The 17,434-nt window shown below is 40.1% G+C and overlaps 1 protein-coding gene across 6 annotated transcripts in view; it reads right to left on the bottom strand.

The window, feature by feature from the left end:
• Positions 1-17,434, bottom strand: part of Psip1 (PC4 and SRSF1 interacting protein 1) — a 47,361-nt gene that overhangs the window by 26,670 nt on the left and 3,257 nt on the right. For all 6 annotated transcript variants that reach the window (XM_070033136.1, XM_070033137.1, XM_070033135.1 and 3 more), the window contains 3 exons: positions 14,952-15,028; positions 4,045-4,183; positions 827-931 (listed from right to left, as the gene is read on the bottom strand). In XM_070033136.1, the coding sequence (XP_069889237.1) occupies positions 827-931; positions 4,045-4,183; positions 14,952-15,028 (321 nt within the window). The remainder of the gene's footprint in view (positions 1-826; positions 932-4,044; positions 4,184-14,951; positions 15,029-17,434) is intronic.

Genomic DNA, 17,434 nt, shown 5'->3' with positions numbered 1-17,434 from the left:
CAATATCTTCCTGGTGGAAGAGGACAAATTTCCACAATTATCTCGGATACAGAAAGTATGCTTAATAGTACACCAGAAATATATCTATTCAGATTTATAAGATTATCTTTTTCTATAGTAAAACCCTTCCATGTCAGGGTTATAAATTGTAAAAGATGGCTATGACTTCAGAAATCATCAAACAACCACTTTCTGAAGCCTAGAAGAGCTAAATGAGTAACACAAACTCAGAAAATCAAAGGTGGAAATCAACAGGGGTTTTAAATTTCTCAGTCTACAAGTTCTTTCTGATATATCCAACTCACAAAGAACTTCTCTTTTAAAAAGAGACTTATGCCTGTAATCCTAGCTACTCAGAAGGCGGAGATCTGAAGTTCTTGGGTTGAAGCCAGCCAGGAAGAAAAGTCCTTGACAGTCCCTCTCCAATTAACCAGCAAAAAAGTAGGCTGGAAGTATAGCTCAAGTGGCAGAGCTCAAGTGGCAGAGCACCAGCTCTGAGTGGAAAAAGCCAAGCAAGAGCAATGCTTCCATAAGTCAAAAATTTAACCCATTAATGTACCATGAATTCTGCAAAGGCTGAGAGGTTGGACCTTATAATTCCAAACTTTTGCTAGCTTTAATCTGTTCTGCATCTATCCCACCTCCAGATAAATATCCTGCATCTAAAGGTATTTTATTTAACATTTATGTAAGGAAATAAGCCTCTAGTATTATTCATTTCCACATATTTTAGAGATTACTTCCTACCGTATGATTAACTCCTTTTTCTATTTCTCCCTTGCAATTAAACTATAAAATCCCTGTTAGAATGGAAAATAAAACATACCTCATTACTGGCTTTTTCTTCATGATCAGTATCTTCCTTTGAAACACTAGTTTCTTTTTCTTCAATTTCAACATCAGATGATGCATTTGATTGTTTGGCTGATGCCTATGCACAATAACTCTATTAGTTTCACAAAATTAAACTCTACCCAATTTTTAAAAGTTTCTCATGAAACAAAAGCTTGTCTACAGTAAATTTACACATCTCTAGTATAGACACTTGCACATCAATGTCCAATGCTGCACAATTCATGATATCCAAATTATGGAAACAGCTAAGATGCCCTATACTGGATAAGTAGACCAAGATAATGTGGTACAAATTTACAATGGAGTTTTATTCATCTTATCAAATGTAAGCAAAGAAAACATGGGCCAGCTTCCTTTTAGTATTTCTTTTTTTTATTATTAAGATTTTTTGTTGTGAAAATACCATACAGAGGGGTTACAATTACTTGAGCAAGGTAATAAGTATGTTTCTTATCAAGCATTGTTGCCTCCTTCTTTGTTTCTCCTTCCCATACCTGCCCTCCCATCTTCCCCCATCCCTCTCCCCTACCCCCACCCACCAGCTTCTTGGCTCTGCTACTGTACAATATTTATGGGCTTTTCCTCAGCCATGAAACTATCTGGACTATTTGTGTAAATCCATTGCTGAATACTGTAACAAGCATGACCTTATTTCTCCTCTTGTACTCTACATATTACTGTGAAATTATAATTGTATTCTACATAGTTTGTGGCATTTAATCTTATTTATACAGTAAGTACATAACTACACCAAAAAATAAAATTCTATGATTTTACATAATCTTCAGGAAACTGTTCTGGCACTCACTATTCATGATATTGAATAAGGAGAAAATGCTCTGAAACTCCTACCAGTGGATTGTTCATGCACTCTACGAAATTATGGATTTTATGAGAAAAAAACAGCTCAAGCACATGTATGCACCAGTGAATAATTCTGACTCCCAGAAGCCCATGATATTGAAATATGGTAACAAAAATCAACACATTCCAGATGAGTCAGAGGAAGTCAAATTATTGTCTTGCTATCTTAGTTCCACATTTATATTTTCAGTCACTGTTTTCTTCTATTTTTATGTGTTTTAAAATTACTATTCTAACTTCCTTTACAAGTAAATCTTTTTTTATTTCCTTTGGTCAGTCATGAGCTGGGTGCTGTCCCTGAACTTTTTCACTCAGGGCTAGTGCTCTACCACTTTGAGCTACAGTACCACTTGTGGCTTTTGAGTGATTAATTGGAGATTAGAGTCTCCCAGACTTTCCTGCCCAGGCTGGCTTTGAACAGTGATTCTCTCACCTCAGCTTCAAAAGTAGCTAGGATCATAGGTGTGAGAGACTAGCACCCAGCTAAAAATTTTAAATATTACAGTATGAGTATCTTTATCAGAAAATTAAAAATGTTTCAAAGTATCCAATTATGAGCACAGATTCCCATTAGTGTAACAAATCCAACAAAATAAAGTAAAAATATTCAGAAAACTAGTTGGGAAGGTGGCTCAGTGGTACAGTGCTTGTCTTGCAGGCATGAGGCCCTGGGTTCGATTCCTCAGCACCACATAAGCAAAAAGAAAAAAGCGGGAAGTGGTGCTGTGGCTCAAGTGGTAGAGTGCTAGCCTTGAGCTGAAGAGCTGAGGGACAGCGCCCAGGCCCAGAGTTCAGGCCCCATGACCGGACCCAAAAAAAGAAAAAAAGAAAAACCAGCATGATGATTATACATAGTAAGAATTCTAGGACTTCCATGTGACATGTGACAGTATTTACATAGTTTGAGTGTAAGTGGCAAAATAGAGAAAAACATGTTTAAAATAGCATCAATACCAGGACAGAAAAAAAATGAAGAGAAACACAGTAATTCCTATTGCATGAGAAAAAATACACAAATTGGGCAAAAAAAAGTGTCAGGGGCTGGGAAGGTTCAGTGGTATAGCGCTTGCCTTGCATGCCTGAGGCTCTGGGTTTGATTCCTCAGCACCACATAAGCAAAAAGAAAAAAGCCAGAAATGGTGCTATGGCTCAAGTGGTAGAGCGCTAGCCTTGAGCTGAAGAGCTGAGGGACAGAGCCCAGGCCCAGAGTTCAGGCCCCACGACCAGACCCCCCTCAAAAAAAAAAAATTAAAGAGAAAAAGAAAACTTGGATACATGCTATAAAAATCCTGAACTGAAGCTGGGCGCCAGTGGCTCATGCCTGTAATCCTAGCTACTGAGGAGGCTGAGATCTGCGGATCACGGTTCAAAGCCAGCCCGGGTAGGGAAGTCCATGAGATTCTTATCCCCAATAAAAACCACTAGAAAACCAGAAATGGTGCAGTGGCTCAAGCAGTAGAGCGTGCTCACCTTGAGCTAAAGAGCGCAGGGACAGTACTCAAGCCCAGAGTTCAAGCCCCACGACCGACCCCTCCAAAAAAATATCCTGAACTGAATATAGCATATATGTATATATGTGAAATAACATGGCTAAATTCCTTTGTGTAATACACACTTAACAAATGAATGATAGGAAAGTAATATAGGCTCTTCTGGGTGATCAGGTATAGCAGGAGGGAAGAAGGCCAAGGAGAGGGCAAATTAAGTACTTTACACATGTATCAAAACAGAATAAAACATTTTCAACAATTTGTATGCATGTATGGAAATGTCTGAGAGCTAATACAAGATAAAAATCTTTAAAAAAAAAAAAAAAAAAGATAGAAGCCAGGCACTGGTGGCTCACTCCTGTAATCCCAAGGTTCAAAGCCAGCCTGGGCAAAGGAAGTCCCTGAGACTCTATCACCAATTAACTACCAGAAAACTGGAAGTGGTGAAGTGGCTCACGTGGTCGAGCTCTAGCATTAAGCTGAAGAGCTCAGGGATGGTGCACAGGCCCGGAGTTCAAGTCCCACAACTGACAAAAAAAAGAAAGAAAGAAAAAAAAGACAGTACATATGGCTTTAAATCTAATATATTAAACTTTATCTTAGGAGTAAATAACCAAGCATTTCTCAGTTTTCTGAGGTCTCTTTAGTAGTGTAATAATTTCAGTAGTTCATCTAGACATAAAAAGTCAAGGTTTATCCCATAAATAAGAACACAATTTAATCCAAAATTACTAAGACTCTTAAATGCCATCTTATTTTCCTCTAGCTATGATGGTATTTTTTCCTCCAAGACTGAATAAATAATACTAAATTAAGTGGGTATCCAATGACTCACCTGTGCACTTGAAAATTTCACTTTTGGATTGTTATCTATCTCCCATAAGCCTTCATTGAAACCTTTTCGTTTATTTGGTTTGCCATACTTTTCCTTATTTTCTGAGTAAGGAAATATATCCTTTGGTCCTAAAAAAGCACTAAAACAGAAGAAGATAATAAGTACAATGCAACCTCAAATAAATATATACATATTACATTACTAAAATAACACTATTATATGATGCATTTTATAAAATACAAATTAAAGGGAAGACAAGCCTGATGAACTCATTTCAATGAACGCAATCTCACCAAGACATGAGAAGGCTCTAAGTACTGGCAGAACAAATGTTGGAAAAGTCTTTTGGGGGGAATACATGTGCAGATATTGAGGCTTGAACTCTGAGCCTCCCACTACTGCTTAGCTTTTTCACTCAAGGCTACAGTCACTCTACTACAGCCATAGTTCCACTTCCAGCTTGGAACACAAGAGAGCCACACAGACTTTTCTTCCCAGCTGGCTTAGAATTTTGGTCCTCATATCTCAGGCTGAATAGCTAGGAGTATAGGTGTGAAACACCAGCCACCTGGCTTCTAAAAGATTTTTAGGTTGCATTTCTTTGCGGAACAATAAATGTTTTCTGTTTAGGGGTAGGGATAAGGTAGACTATATTTTATTCCAAATACTACTGTTTTTTTTCATTTACAGTACTAAGGATTGAATCCAGGGTCTCAAAGAAACAAGTAAAGCACTAAACCACAGAACTACATGTCAATCTGATATACTTTATTAATTCAGTAATGAGTTCCTAGATCCATAACACCATCTCATTTACATAAACTTTTTTTTTTTGGTACTGATCCTGGGCCTTGAACTCAGAGCCTGGGCGCTGTCCCTGAACTTTTGTGCCCAAGGCTACAGCTTTAGACCACTTGAGTCATAGCTCCACTGGTTACTAAAAATGGGATTCTCATGAACTTTTCTGCCCAGACTGGCTAAGAACCTCAATTCTCAGATCTCAGCCTCATGTGGCTATTAGAGACAGGAATCACCAGCACCTGGTCTCATTCAGTTTAATTGACCAAGCTTTTCAGGCCCAGAGTTCAAGCCCCACGAATGAAAAAAAAAAAACTTCTCCCCCAAACTGGACAAAGCCAGGCTGGGGAGAAAAAAAAAATCACCAAGTCTGAATAACCAGCAAAGAGATGGTCTGGAAGCATGGTTCAAGTGGTAGAGAACCAGCCAAGCCAAGCAAACAAACCAAGCTCAACGCCTCAAAGCTCAAGCACAAACTCTTTTTTCTGTGAAAAAACAGAAAGTATCTAATTTAAACATCATTATATACTTCTAATTAAATATGAACAGATTTTCATGTCAGTAATTATTTAATACATTTTGCTAAATGCATCTATCAAGCTATTGTTTGAGCACTTTTTCTGTGCCAATAGTGAGGGCTTGAACTCAAGGCAAGGCTTCATATTCTTGCTGTCTTTTTTCTGCTCATAGCTGGTGTTCTATCACTTGAGTCACACACTCCAATCTGCTTTTCTGCTGGTTAATTGGGATTCCCAAGCACTTTTCTTTGGGCTTCAAACCAAGATACTCAGATCTCAGTTCTCCTAAGTAGCCAGGAGGCTGCAATATTTTAAGAGTCTGGGACCAGCGGCTCATGCCTGTAATCTAGCTACTCAGGAGGCTCAGTCTGAGGATGTTGGTTTGAAGCCAGCCAGGCAGAAAAGTCCAAGGGACTCTCCGATTAACATGCAAAATCCTGGAAGTGTGGCACACACCAGGCCAGTGAAAAAGCCAAGCAAGAGTATAAGACCTTGAATTCAAAATTCAGCATCAGCACACAAAAAAATAAAATAAATATTGTAACAGTAAATATACTGCTCAATGTTTTTCACAGTCAATTCCAAGTGTAGGTGGGGTAAAGGATATGTTCAAGACTGGTAAGTCAAAAACAAAGCTGATGAAAAAAAGAATTGTCCATGGGGATACAATCCCCTAAGATTCCTGAATGGTACATAAATTAGCCTACAGACCGCACCACTAGTTACCAAGGAACACCTTATGGTGGCTGTGGCTATGGTTTTCTCTTAGAAATGTTCCATTTTCAAATGGCCTACAAAAATTGTTTTATATGCAAAATGGAAATAGGATATAATCTAATTACGTTTTGATAGCAAATACAAAAAAAATTGTGAAGCTAGGAACCCACTATTCAGGAGGCTGAGATATGAGGATCATGGTTAGAACCCAGATCAAGCGGAAAAGGCCATTAAACACTTATCTGCAATTAACTATCAAAAAGGTAGAAGTGAAACTGTGGCTCAAGTAGCAGAGCACCAGCCTTGCACCAAAAACAAAAACACTAAAGGAAAATGCCTAGGCCCTGAGTTCAAGTGCCGGTACCAGCTCGAGAAAGAGATTAAAGAGAGGAAAGAAGGGAGGAAAGGGAAGAAGGAAAGAAGAGAGGGGAGGGAGAGAGGAAAGAAGAGAGGGGAGGGAGAGAGGAAAGGGAGAGAGAAAGGAAGGAAGGAAGGAAAATTGTGAAAGTTCAGAGGAAAAAAAAATCAGAACACAACAGATTTAGAAATTCTAAAATATAAAAATATTATTCTTTCTCTTCAGTGATTACATTGTAGAACTTTCCTTTTATTATTTGCTTTTTAAAAGCAATGAGAAAATTAAGCAGTAAATTCCAAATCTAACAGTAAACTTATGTGGATTGAAGTTCTTTTACAAATATATAGAAAAGCAGTTATGTCTCTGATTTTACCTTTTTACTTAACAGTATGGATGCCCATAAGAAAGCTCACACAAAGTCACCACAAACTTAGAACTTTTTTTTTTTTTTTTTTGTCAGTCGTGGGGCTTGAACTCTGGGCCTGGGCACTGTCCTTCAGCTCTTCAGCTCAAGGCTAGCGCTCTGCCACTTGAGCTACAGCGCCACTTCCGGTTTTCTGGTGGTTTATTGGAGATAGGAGTCTCACAGTCTTTACTGCCCGGGCTGGCTTTGAACCGTGATCCTCAGATCTCAGCCTCCTGAGTAGCTAGGATTACAGGCGTGAGCCACCAGCGCCCGGCTAAACTTAGAACTTTTAAGTCAAACCAAAGAGGCCCTAATCAAAATATGAAGGCCTATCAGAGACAAGGACATCAAGATCAAGTCATTTATCTTTGTTAAGTAGTATTTTCTAAACAAAACGTTTCATTTTCAACTTATCAACTCTACCTTGCCACTTCATTTACCTATTATAAAATCACAAAATATGAAACAGAAATCTTTTTTTTTTTTTTTTTTTTGGTCTGCTCAAGGGGCCTGAACTCTGGGCCTGCGTGCTATCCCTCAGCTCTTCAGCTCAAGACTAGCACTCAACCACTAGAGTCACAGCACCACTTCCGGCTTTTTTCTTTTTGCTTATGTGGTGCTGAGGAATCGAACCCAGGGCCTCAGGCATGCAAGGCAAGTGGTTTACCACTGAGCCACCTTCCCAGCCCCTGAAACAGAAATCTTAAAAAGGATGTTTACTAAAATTTTATAACAAGTCAGACATGAGTGATACACACCTGTAATCCTAACATGTTGGGAGGGTAAGAGCTGAGGATCATGGGTAAAAGCCCATGAGACTTTTACAATTAACTGCCAAAAATTCAGAAGTGGAACTACAAGCTCAAATGGTAAAGTACAAGCCATGAGCAAAAAAAAAGAGAGAGAGAGAAAAAAAAATCAGAGACAGTGCCCAAGCCCTGAGTGCAAGGCCCAGGCTTGTCTCAATAAATAAATAGCCTCAATAAATAAATAGATACTATGACAGTAAAAGGTAGAATGTTGGGGAAAGACGACCAGCAGAAGGAGAAAGGACAAGCTGGGTGCCGGTGACTCACGCCTGTAATCCTAGATACTCAGGAGGCTGAGATCTGAGGATCACGGTTCAAAGCCAGCACGGGCCAGAAAGTCCATGAGATTCTAATCTCCAATAAATCAGCAAAAAATTGGATTAACACTGTGGCTCCAGTGGCAGAACACTAGCCTTGAGTTGAAGAGCTGAGGGTCAGAGCCCAGGCCCAGAGGTCAAGTCCGACAACTGACCCCCCCCCAAAAAAAATTAACATAATTTCAACAATGTACATTATATGCATGTATGAAAATACAACTATGAAACCTCTGTAAATTTACAGTAATTAAAAATTATATGCATACTATACACTACTTATACTATATAGTATTTTTAAAGTTTCTAAAGCTGAACATTAATAAAATTAAGAATAAGAGATAAAAGCAACAAAGTATGACTAAATTTTCAAGTTTGGAGAGTTTGAAGACATTCTCTCGATTAGCAAAACTAGTCAGCAAAATTCAAACTAAGCTGATCTAAACTTAGTAACACTACAATAACAGCCTTAGAAAAAAATATGCATTGTTACTATTAATTTATAAATCCCAGCTAGTATTGCTCCCAAGTCTTTCAAAGCCATACAATTCTTACTGACATTTTATTCAACACATACTTAGCATTAATCTAAGTAATTATTTATGAAAGCACCTTAGCTGTGCCCGAAAGTTCTAAGATAGATGATATCCCTATTTTACAAATTCAGAAGGACACAAATGTAAGTAATTTGCTGAAGGTCACATAAAATAGGCAAATGCGACTGCTGTGATCTACTTGTATTAAATCCTGTGTCAAGTGTTACGAAGCAAATTCATCATCAACCCATGACTTTACTCTCCCAGCTTTTGGGAGGTACTGACTTTGCAAATGTAAATGGTATACTTAAAAGAACACTGATAATAGCTGGGCACCAGTGGCTCCTGACTATAATCCTGGTTACTAAGTAAGCTGAGAGGATGAGAGCTGAGGATCACAATTTGAAGCCAGACCAGCAGGCAAGTCTATAAAACTCTGACCTCCAGAAATGAAGCTATGGCTCAAGTGGTAGTGCTAGCCTTGAATAGAACACTCCGGCCCTGAGGTCAAGCTCTAGGACTAGCACAAAAAAAAAAAAAAAAAACACTGCAGATCAAAAACATTAAAGTACACTTTGAAATAAAAATGCCACTAAATTTTTATGAAACAGGTAGTTTTATTTATTTATTTTTTTTTATTTTTTTATTTTTGGAGGTCGTGGGGCTTGAAGTCAGGGCCTGGGCGCTGTCCCTCAGCTCTCCAACTCAAGGCTAGAGCTCTACCACTTAAGCTATAGCGCCACTTCTAGTTTTTTGGTGGTTTATTGGAGATAAGAGGACTTGGGGCTGGGAAGGTGGCTCAGTGGTAGAGTGCTTGCCTTGCATGTATGAGGCCCTGGGTTCCATTCCTCAGCACCACATAGCAAAAAGAAAAAAGCCGGAAGTGGTGCTGTGGCTCAAGTTGGTAGAGTGCTAGCCTTGAGCTGAAGAGCTGAGGGACAGTGCCCAAGCCCAGAGTTCAGGCCCCACGACCGGACCCTCCCCCTCCCCCCAAAAAAAAAACATTTTCACGGACTTGCCTGCCTGGGCTGGCTTTGAACCACAATCCTCAAGATCTCAGCCTCCTGAGTAGCTAGGATTACAGGTGTGAGCCACTGGCACCCAGCTTAAAACAGGTATTTTTAACTTAGAATATATCTTAATTTCCTTTATTTTGGTCAGTCATGGGCCTGAACTCTGGGCCTGGGCATTGTCCCTCAGCTCTTCAGTTCAAGGCTAGCGTTCTACCATTTGAACCACAGCACCACTTCCAGCTTTTTTTGCTTATGTGGTGCTTAAGTGGTGCTGAGGAACCAAGGGTCTCATGCATGCAAGGACTCTACCACTGAGCTACCTACCCAGGCCTTAATTTCTTGATTAATTTCTTAATTTCTCGTTTTTTTCCCCCATTAACCATCTTAATATCTAATTAACCAAGTAATACCTAATCAGTTTAGTTACCCAGTGTAATGTTGTGATTTAAATACAGACTTTGGGCTACATATGCTTCTCAGTGGTAACACTGCCCAGCAAGTTCAAGACCCTAGGTTTAATCTTCAGCATTGAAAATAAAAGTTCTCCATTTTTTAATGTTGGGGAAAGAATAGTCACTTTTAAATTTAAAATAGTAACCTAATGCTGGAGGTTTTAGCTCACTGAAGGAGCACTTGCCTTGTATGAACTAGGACCTCATTGGATCTCCAAGACTGTTAAAAAAAAAAAGAAGTAACAATGGTCTACACACGTGCCCTATAAAACTATAAGGATGTGTGTATATATATACACACATATATGTATATATATACATATATGTATATGTATACACACATATACACACATATGAATATTTTACAAAATGTCTTAAAATCAGAGAAATCAGAAAGAATTTTTTTTGAGTCCGGTCCTGGGGTCTGAACTCTGGGCCTGGGCTGTCCCTCAGCTCTTCAGCTCAAGGCTAGCGCTCTACCACATGAGCCACAGCACCACTTCCGGCTTTTTTCTTTTTGCTTATGTGGTGCTGAGGAATCGAACCCAGGGCCTCATGCATGCAAGGCAAGCACTCTACCACTGAGCCACCTTCCCAGCCCACTCAGAAAGAATTTTTTAAAGTTACAAAAATAAAAAATTGGAGGCTGGGAATGTAGCTTAGTGGTAGAGTACTTGCCTAGCATGCCATGATGCCTTGGGTTTGATTCCTCAGTACCACATAAACAAAAAGCAAGAAGTAGCGCTGTGGCTCTAGTGACTGTAGGGTGCTAGTCTTAAACAAAAAAGCTAAGGGACACTTCCCAGGCCCTGAGTTCAAGCCCCAAAACTGCCTCCCTTCCCCTCCAAAGAAAATTCAACTAATGCCAGCTACATTTAATACAGTATTTGTAAATCTGGTATGGCTCAGGATCATCTCCAGGCTTGTTAGACTGTTGAACTCCACAGCTTACAGACTGACTCAGAAAGTCTTGGATAGGCCCTAAGAAATGTTTCTTTAAGGGCTGGAAAGGTGGCTCGGTGGTAGAGCGCTTGCCTTGCAATGCTCGATTCCTCAGCACCACATAAGCAAAAAAAAAAAAGGAAAAAAAGCCAGAAGTGGTGCTGTGGCTCAAGTGGTAGAGCGCTAGCCTTGAGCTGAAGAGCTGAGGGACAGCACCCAGGCCCAGAGTTCAGGGCCCACAACCGGACCCCCCTCCCCCCCAAAAAAGAAATGTTTCTTAAAAAAAAAAAAAAGGGCTGGGAAGATGGCTCAGTGGTAGAGCGCTTGCCTTACATGCATGAGGCCCTGGGTTCCATTCCTCACCACCACATAAGCAAAAAGAAAAAAACCAGAAGTGGTGCTGTGGCTCAAGTGGTAGAGTGCTAGCCTTGAGCTGAAGAGCTGAGGGACAGTGCCCAGGCCTAGAGTTCAAGCCCCACAACCGGACCCCCACCCAAAAAAAAAAAAAAACAGGGCTGGAAAGGTGGCTCAGTGGTAGAGTGCTTGACTTGCATGCATGAGGCCCTGGGTTCAATTCTTCAGCACATCATAAACAGAAAAAAACAGAAGTGGTGCTGTGGCTCAAGTAGTAGAACGCTAGCTGAAGAGCTGAGGGACAGCACCCAGGCCTGGTTCAATCCCCACAACCAGCAAAAAAAAACTGATAAATGCTCTACCTAACCTGGTACCACCCTCTTAAAACCCTTATTCTAACATATAATGCAGTAATTCTTTAGATTGCTTTCTCTATTAAACTTAATTGCTCAAGTTTCTTCAAATGGAAGACTACCATGGGATCAGAAATTCCTTATTTCCTTAAAATTTCATACATATAAATGGTGTGGATGTGAGTCTTAAGGTTCAAACTAAGGGTCTAGGTGCTGTCCCTGAGCTTTTATGCTCAAGGCTAGCATTCTCTCACTTTGGCTATAACGCTAGCTCCAGGCTTTTGGTGGTTAACTGGAGCTAAGAGTCTTAATGGACTTTCATGATCTGGCTTGCTGTGAACCATGATCCTCAAGTATCAGCCTCCCCAGTACCTAGGATTACAAGCATGAGCCACCAGTACCCAGCTAAAATAAATTTATTTATTTATTTATTGCCAGTTATGGGGCTTGAACTCTGGGTCTGGGCGCTGTCCCTCAGCTTTTCAGCTCAAGGCTAGCACTCCACCACTGAGCTGAGCACTCCACCACTTGAGCTACAGCACCACTTCTGGCTTCCTTCTGCTTATGTGGTGCAGAGGAATCAAACCCAGGGCCTTACGCATGCAAGCAAGCACTCTACCAATGAGCCACCTTCCTAGCCCCAAATTTTATTTTTATATGGAGAATATATCTGAACCCAACACAAACTAAGTATGGTATCAATCCAATTCTGAAACCAAAACTGTATTTTAAGAAACTTAGGATATCAGACAAGGGGTTAACATCCTGTATATACAGGGAACTCAAGAAGCTAATCCCTCCCAAACCTAACAAACCAATTACTAAATGGGCAAGGGAACTAAAGAGGGACTTCTCAAATGAAGAAATAAAAATGGCAAAGAAACACATGAGGAAATGTTCATCATCTCTGGTGGTGAAGGAAATGCAAATAAAGACAACCCTGAGATACTACCACCTTACCCCAGTCAGAATGTCCCACATCCACAAATCAGCCAACGACAAATGCTGGAGGGGATGTGGAGAAAGAGGAACCCTACTCTCTGCTGGTGGGAATGTACACTTATACAACCACTTTGGAAAGCAGTCTGGAGGGTCCTTAGAAGCTAAAGATTGACCTCCCTTACGACCCAGTCATACCACTTCTAGGCATCTACCCTGAACAACAGGAACCAATATACAAGGACACGTGCACCTCCATGTTTATTGCAGCACTATTCGCAATAGCTAGGATATGGAAACAACCTAGATGCCCCACCACAGATGAATGGATCCAAAAATTGTGGTATCTATACACAATGGAATATTATGCAGCCATTAGAAATGACAAAATAATGGCATTTGCAGGGAAATGGATGGAGCTAGAAGGAACCATGTTGAGCGAGGTAAGCCAAGAACGAAGAGACAAACGGAACATGGTCTCCCTGATAAGTGGATGATAAATCCAAAATGTTAGGTGATATGACAAAACTAACAGGACTTAAGAAACAAAGAACTCCCACTCATCTGGTTGAACCACTACTAAATATCCCCATGCTGCTGATCACATATATGGTATATAACATGTGAGCACCGTTATATATTACAGACTGTGATAGACAATTTGCTCCAGGAAAGTTAGAATGAACTTGTGACTTTAAATGAGCATCATTATTCCACAATACTGTGAATTTCCGGAAATTATGTAATCACTTAATCACAATCAAAAAAAAAAAAAGAACCTCGGGGAAGGGAGGGAGGAAGGGAGGGGATGGTAGGGGGAAAACAATGGAGGGGGTAACAATGTTCAAGAGGAAGTGTACTCATTACCTCACTCAAGTAACTGTAACCCTCTGTATAGTATCTTTACAATAAAAAAAAAAACTTAGGAAGGGGGTTGGAAAGGTGGCTCAGTGGTAGAGTGCTTGCCTTACATGCATGAGGCCCTGGGTTCGATTCCTCAGCACCATGTAAGAAGAAAAATCCAGAAGTGGCACTGTGGCTCAAGTGGTAGAGCGCTAGTCTTGAGCTGAAGAGCTGAGGGACAGCGCCCAGGCCCAGAGTTCAGCCCCCCGCCCTCCCCCAAAAAAGATGCATTGTACTTACAACCAGAATTTAAAAGGGCTGAAGGATAATTGGCAGAGTACCTGATTAGTAAGCATAAGGCTGAGTTCAAACCTCAGTACCACAAATACACATTAATAACTGGAAGCTGGTTGCTAAGAAACATTAAATCAGACATTGTCATTGTAGCCATTTCTAGGAGTATAATTATAATTAGAAGAGGAATACCAAGCTTTGTTTCTCTTCATCCCAAATAAGCAAGCCTAAGCTACAGAAATTATTTTAAGTTCAAAACCAGTCAAATTATATAGTACTTAGAAGGCTATTAAATGATAGGTATATAGGAATATAATCATTGGAAACCAATGAGATAGCTCCCAGAAAATCTTATGCACGTAAAAGTAACAGTTCAATTTTCAGCTAATTTTTGAAAAATTAAAATCGTCTCACCAAATCAGTTTGTGCCCATATCCACTAGGGACAGTAGAACAAATCAGAGTGGCTCTACTACCCATAAGCCTCTAGTACACTCAAAGGAACTGTCCAGATTTCATCTTCTCTTATTTCATACAATATAGCCTAAGGCCTAAAGCATGACACAAGATAATCCTTATGGAAATCACTTAGTTGGGCCAGGCGCTGGTGGCTCACGCCTGTAATCCTAGCTACTCAGGAGGCTGAGATCTGAGGATTGCAGTTCAAAGCCAGCCCAGGCAGGAAAGTCCATGAGACTCTTATCTCCAATAAACCACTAGAAAACCAGACGTGGCGCTGTGGCTTAAGCGGTAGAGTGCTCGCCTTTAGCTGAAGAGCGCAGGGACAGCATTTAAGCCCAGAGTTCAACCCCATGACCAAAAAAAAAAAAAAAAAAGAAATCACTTAGTTGGGCCAGAGGCATGACTCAATGGTAGAGCACCTGCCTACCAAGTACAGGACACTGAATTCAAATCCCAGAATAGTGGGGAAAAAGTCCATATAATTTTACTGAACAGAAATATTGAATGTCGTCTAAAAACTTCCCATACAAACTTTCCCCCATTCTTTTGCTTCCTTCCCTGATTAAGAAAATTAAACCTACAATCAAAATTAAACCTACAGTGCCTTTACTATCTAAAAGTAAAAGATACATAGTGCTTCCTCAACACAAAGAGGCAGCTTGAAAATTTATTCTAAAGTTCAAACACAATTTTAAAGTTTTGTATTTCTTTCCTATTCCTCTTTAAATTAATCTCTATTTTTTCATTTTATGCACAATCCTGAAACTTCTAATTTGCATCTAAAAGCTAACAGGACTTACGTCTCATGAGTTCCAAAAAAGAAAATGGGCAGTTTGTTTGTAGGTGGTTTTACAGCTCCATCAGGAACTTCATCTACCTAAAAGAAACATTAAAAAAAAATTACCATCTTCAGTCATATACACTTCAACACATCTGAATAAGTTGATTAACATATTCAAGAGAGCTGAAGATATAAAATTGGACATTTTACAGGTTCCAAATCTTATTCCCAACTCTGAAACCTAAGAAGTTCCATAAAACAAAGGTGTTTCTTTTTCAAACTCACTTTGTTGCAAAACCAAAGCTAATTCAGTCATTTCTTTTACTCAGTCATGTTTCTATGATTTCTCTGCAGAAAGTTATGTGCCATGCTAGCAGTAGCAAAACACATGGAATATGTACTACCTTTAACTTCCTCAAATCCCCAAATTCTCAATTCTTAAACTTATCTTACTCTAAGTATTTCACATAAAGAATGTCAAAATCCACGAAGAAATGCTCAACCTCTCTAGCCATAGAAGAAATGCAAATCAAAACAACATTGAAATACCACCTCACCCCATTTGGAATGGCTATAATCAAGACCTCTAATAACAACAGGTGCTGGAGGGGATGTGGACAGAAGGGAGCCCTACTGCATAGTTGGTGGGAGTGTAAACTTGTTCAACCACGTTGGAAAGTACTATGGAGATTCCTCAAAAGACTCCACGAAGAGCTCCCCTATGACCCACTTTTGGGCATTTACTCAAATGATCACAAACAAGACCATACAAAAGCTACCAGCCCAACCATGTTTATTGCAGCATTATTTACCATAGCTAAGATATGGAACCAACCCAGATCCCCCTGAGTAGATGAATGGATCAAGAAAATGCGGTATATATAAAATGGAATTCTATGCCACTATCATAAAGAATGACATTGCCCCATTTGTTAGGAAATGGAAAGACTTGGAAAAAATTATATTAGGGGCTGGGAAGGTAGCTCAGTGGTAGAGCGCTTGCCTTGCATGCATGAGGCCCTGGATTCGATTCCTCAGCACCACATAAGAAAAAAGCTGGAAGTGGCGCTGTGGCTCAAGTGGTAGAGCACTAGCCTTGAGCTGAAGAGCCGAGGGACAGCGCCCAGGCCCATCCATAGTTCAGGCCCCACGACCGGACCCCCCCCCCCCAAAAAAAAACTTATATTAAGTGAAGTAAGCCAGGTGCAAAGAAACATAGATCCCATTGGTTTCCCTTATTTGCTATAACTAGTATATATCGGAGACAAGCAGAAAAGGTCAAATAAGATGATGTTAAATGAAATGAACCCCAAGATAAGGAATCAAGTGGTTTTTTTCTTTCTTGCTATTGTTTGTAACATATTTATAAGGTACCACATGATTTTTTTGTTTTTTTTGTATGTCCCTCCCCCACGGTATAACCCGTTTTCACTGTATTTGATGTTGGTATAATTTGGGAAGAGGGAAAAAATAGTTTGAACAGGGATACAGGCTGATCCATTGTAACAATGACATGTACAAGATGCTATGTCGAAAAACGAACTTTAAGGGCTGGGAAGGTGGCTCAGTGGTAGAGCACTTGCCTTGCATGCATGAGGCCCTGGGTTCGATTCCTCAGCACCACATAAGCAAAAAGAAAAAAGCCGGAAGTGGAAGTGGTGCTGTGGCTCAAGTGGTAGAGTGTTAGCCTTGAGCTGAAAAGCTGAAGGACAGCGCCCAGGCCCAGAGTTGAGGCCCCATGACCGGACCCAAAAAAAAAAAAAAAAGAAAAGAAAAGAAAACGAGTTGACTGCAAATACAAGAGCTGACCCTAGTATCTATCTGTGTAAGCATTACAGAATAGAAAATCTGGACTCATAATCTATAATAATGAGGGTTTCAGACAATAAGAGAATCATCATCCAATAGTTCTAAGAACCTTATTAATATCTCTACTTGTTCCCTCCATCCTTACACTATTATGTTGGTTCATACGCTTCTTTCTGCTAGTAAACAGCAACAGCTTTAAGAATTTGTTCAAACGCTTAATACATGTTAGGCAATTATTTTAAGTTATTTTCAAAAGTACTGCTAGTAGGAAGAGGTGACAAGGTTCAAAAACAGAAATGTACTCATTACTTATGAAATGGTAACCCCTGTACAAAACACTTTAATAATAAAAAAAATCTTATTTTTAAAATACCACTAGTGCCAGTGGCCTGTAATCCTAGCTACTCAGGAGGCTGAACTCTGAGGATCAAGGTTCAAAGCCAGCCCAAGCAGGAAAGTCCGTGAGACTCTTATCTCAGATAAAACCACTAGAAAACCAGAAGTGGCACTGTAGCTCAAGGGGTGGAGTGCTTGCCTTGAGCTCAAGAGCCCAGGGACAGCACCCAAGCCCAAAGTTCAAGCCCAGCTATGGACCCAAAAGAAAAAAAAAAAAGGAGGGGGAGGGGGGAGTGAGAGAGAAAGGTGAGTTCTGATGGCCTCACACCTGTAATCCTAGCTACTAAGAAGGCTGAG

Source organism: Dipodomys merriami, unplaced genomic scaffold, assembly GCF_024711535.1.
Source record: "Dipodomys merriami isolate MVZ:Mamm:240054 unplaced genomic scaffold, mDipMer1.0.p SCAF_22, whole genome shotgun sequence".
Taxonomy (NCBI): domain Eukaryota; kingdom Metazoa; phylum Chordata; class Mammalia; order Rodentia; family Heteromyidae; genus Dipodomys; species Dipodomys merriami.
Note: the sequence above shows the minus strand (reverse complement) of the source record. Positions and strands in the feature narration are given on the sequence as shown.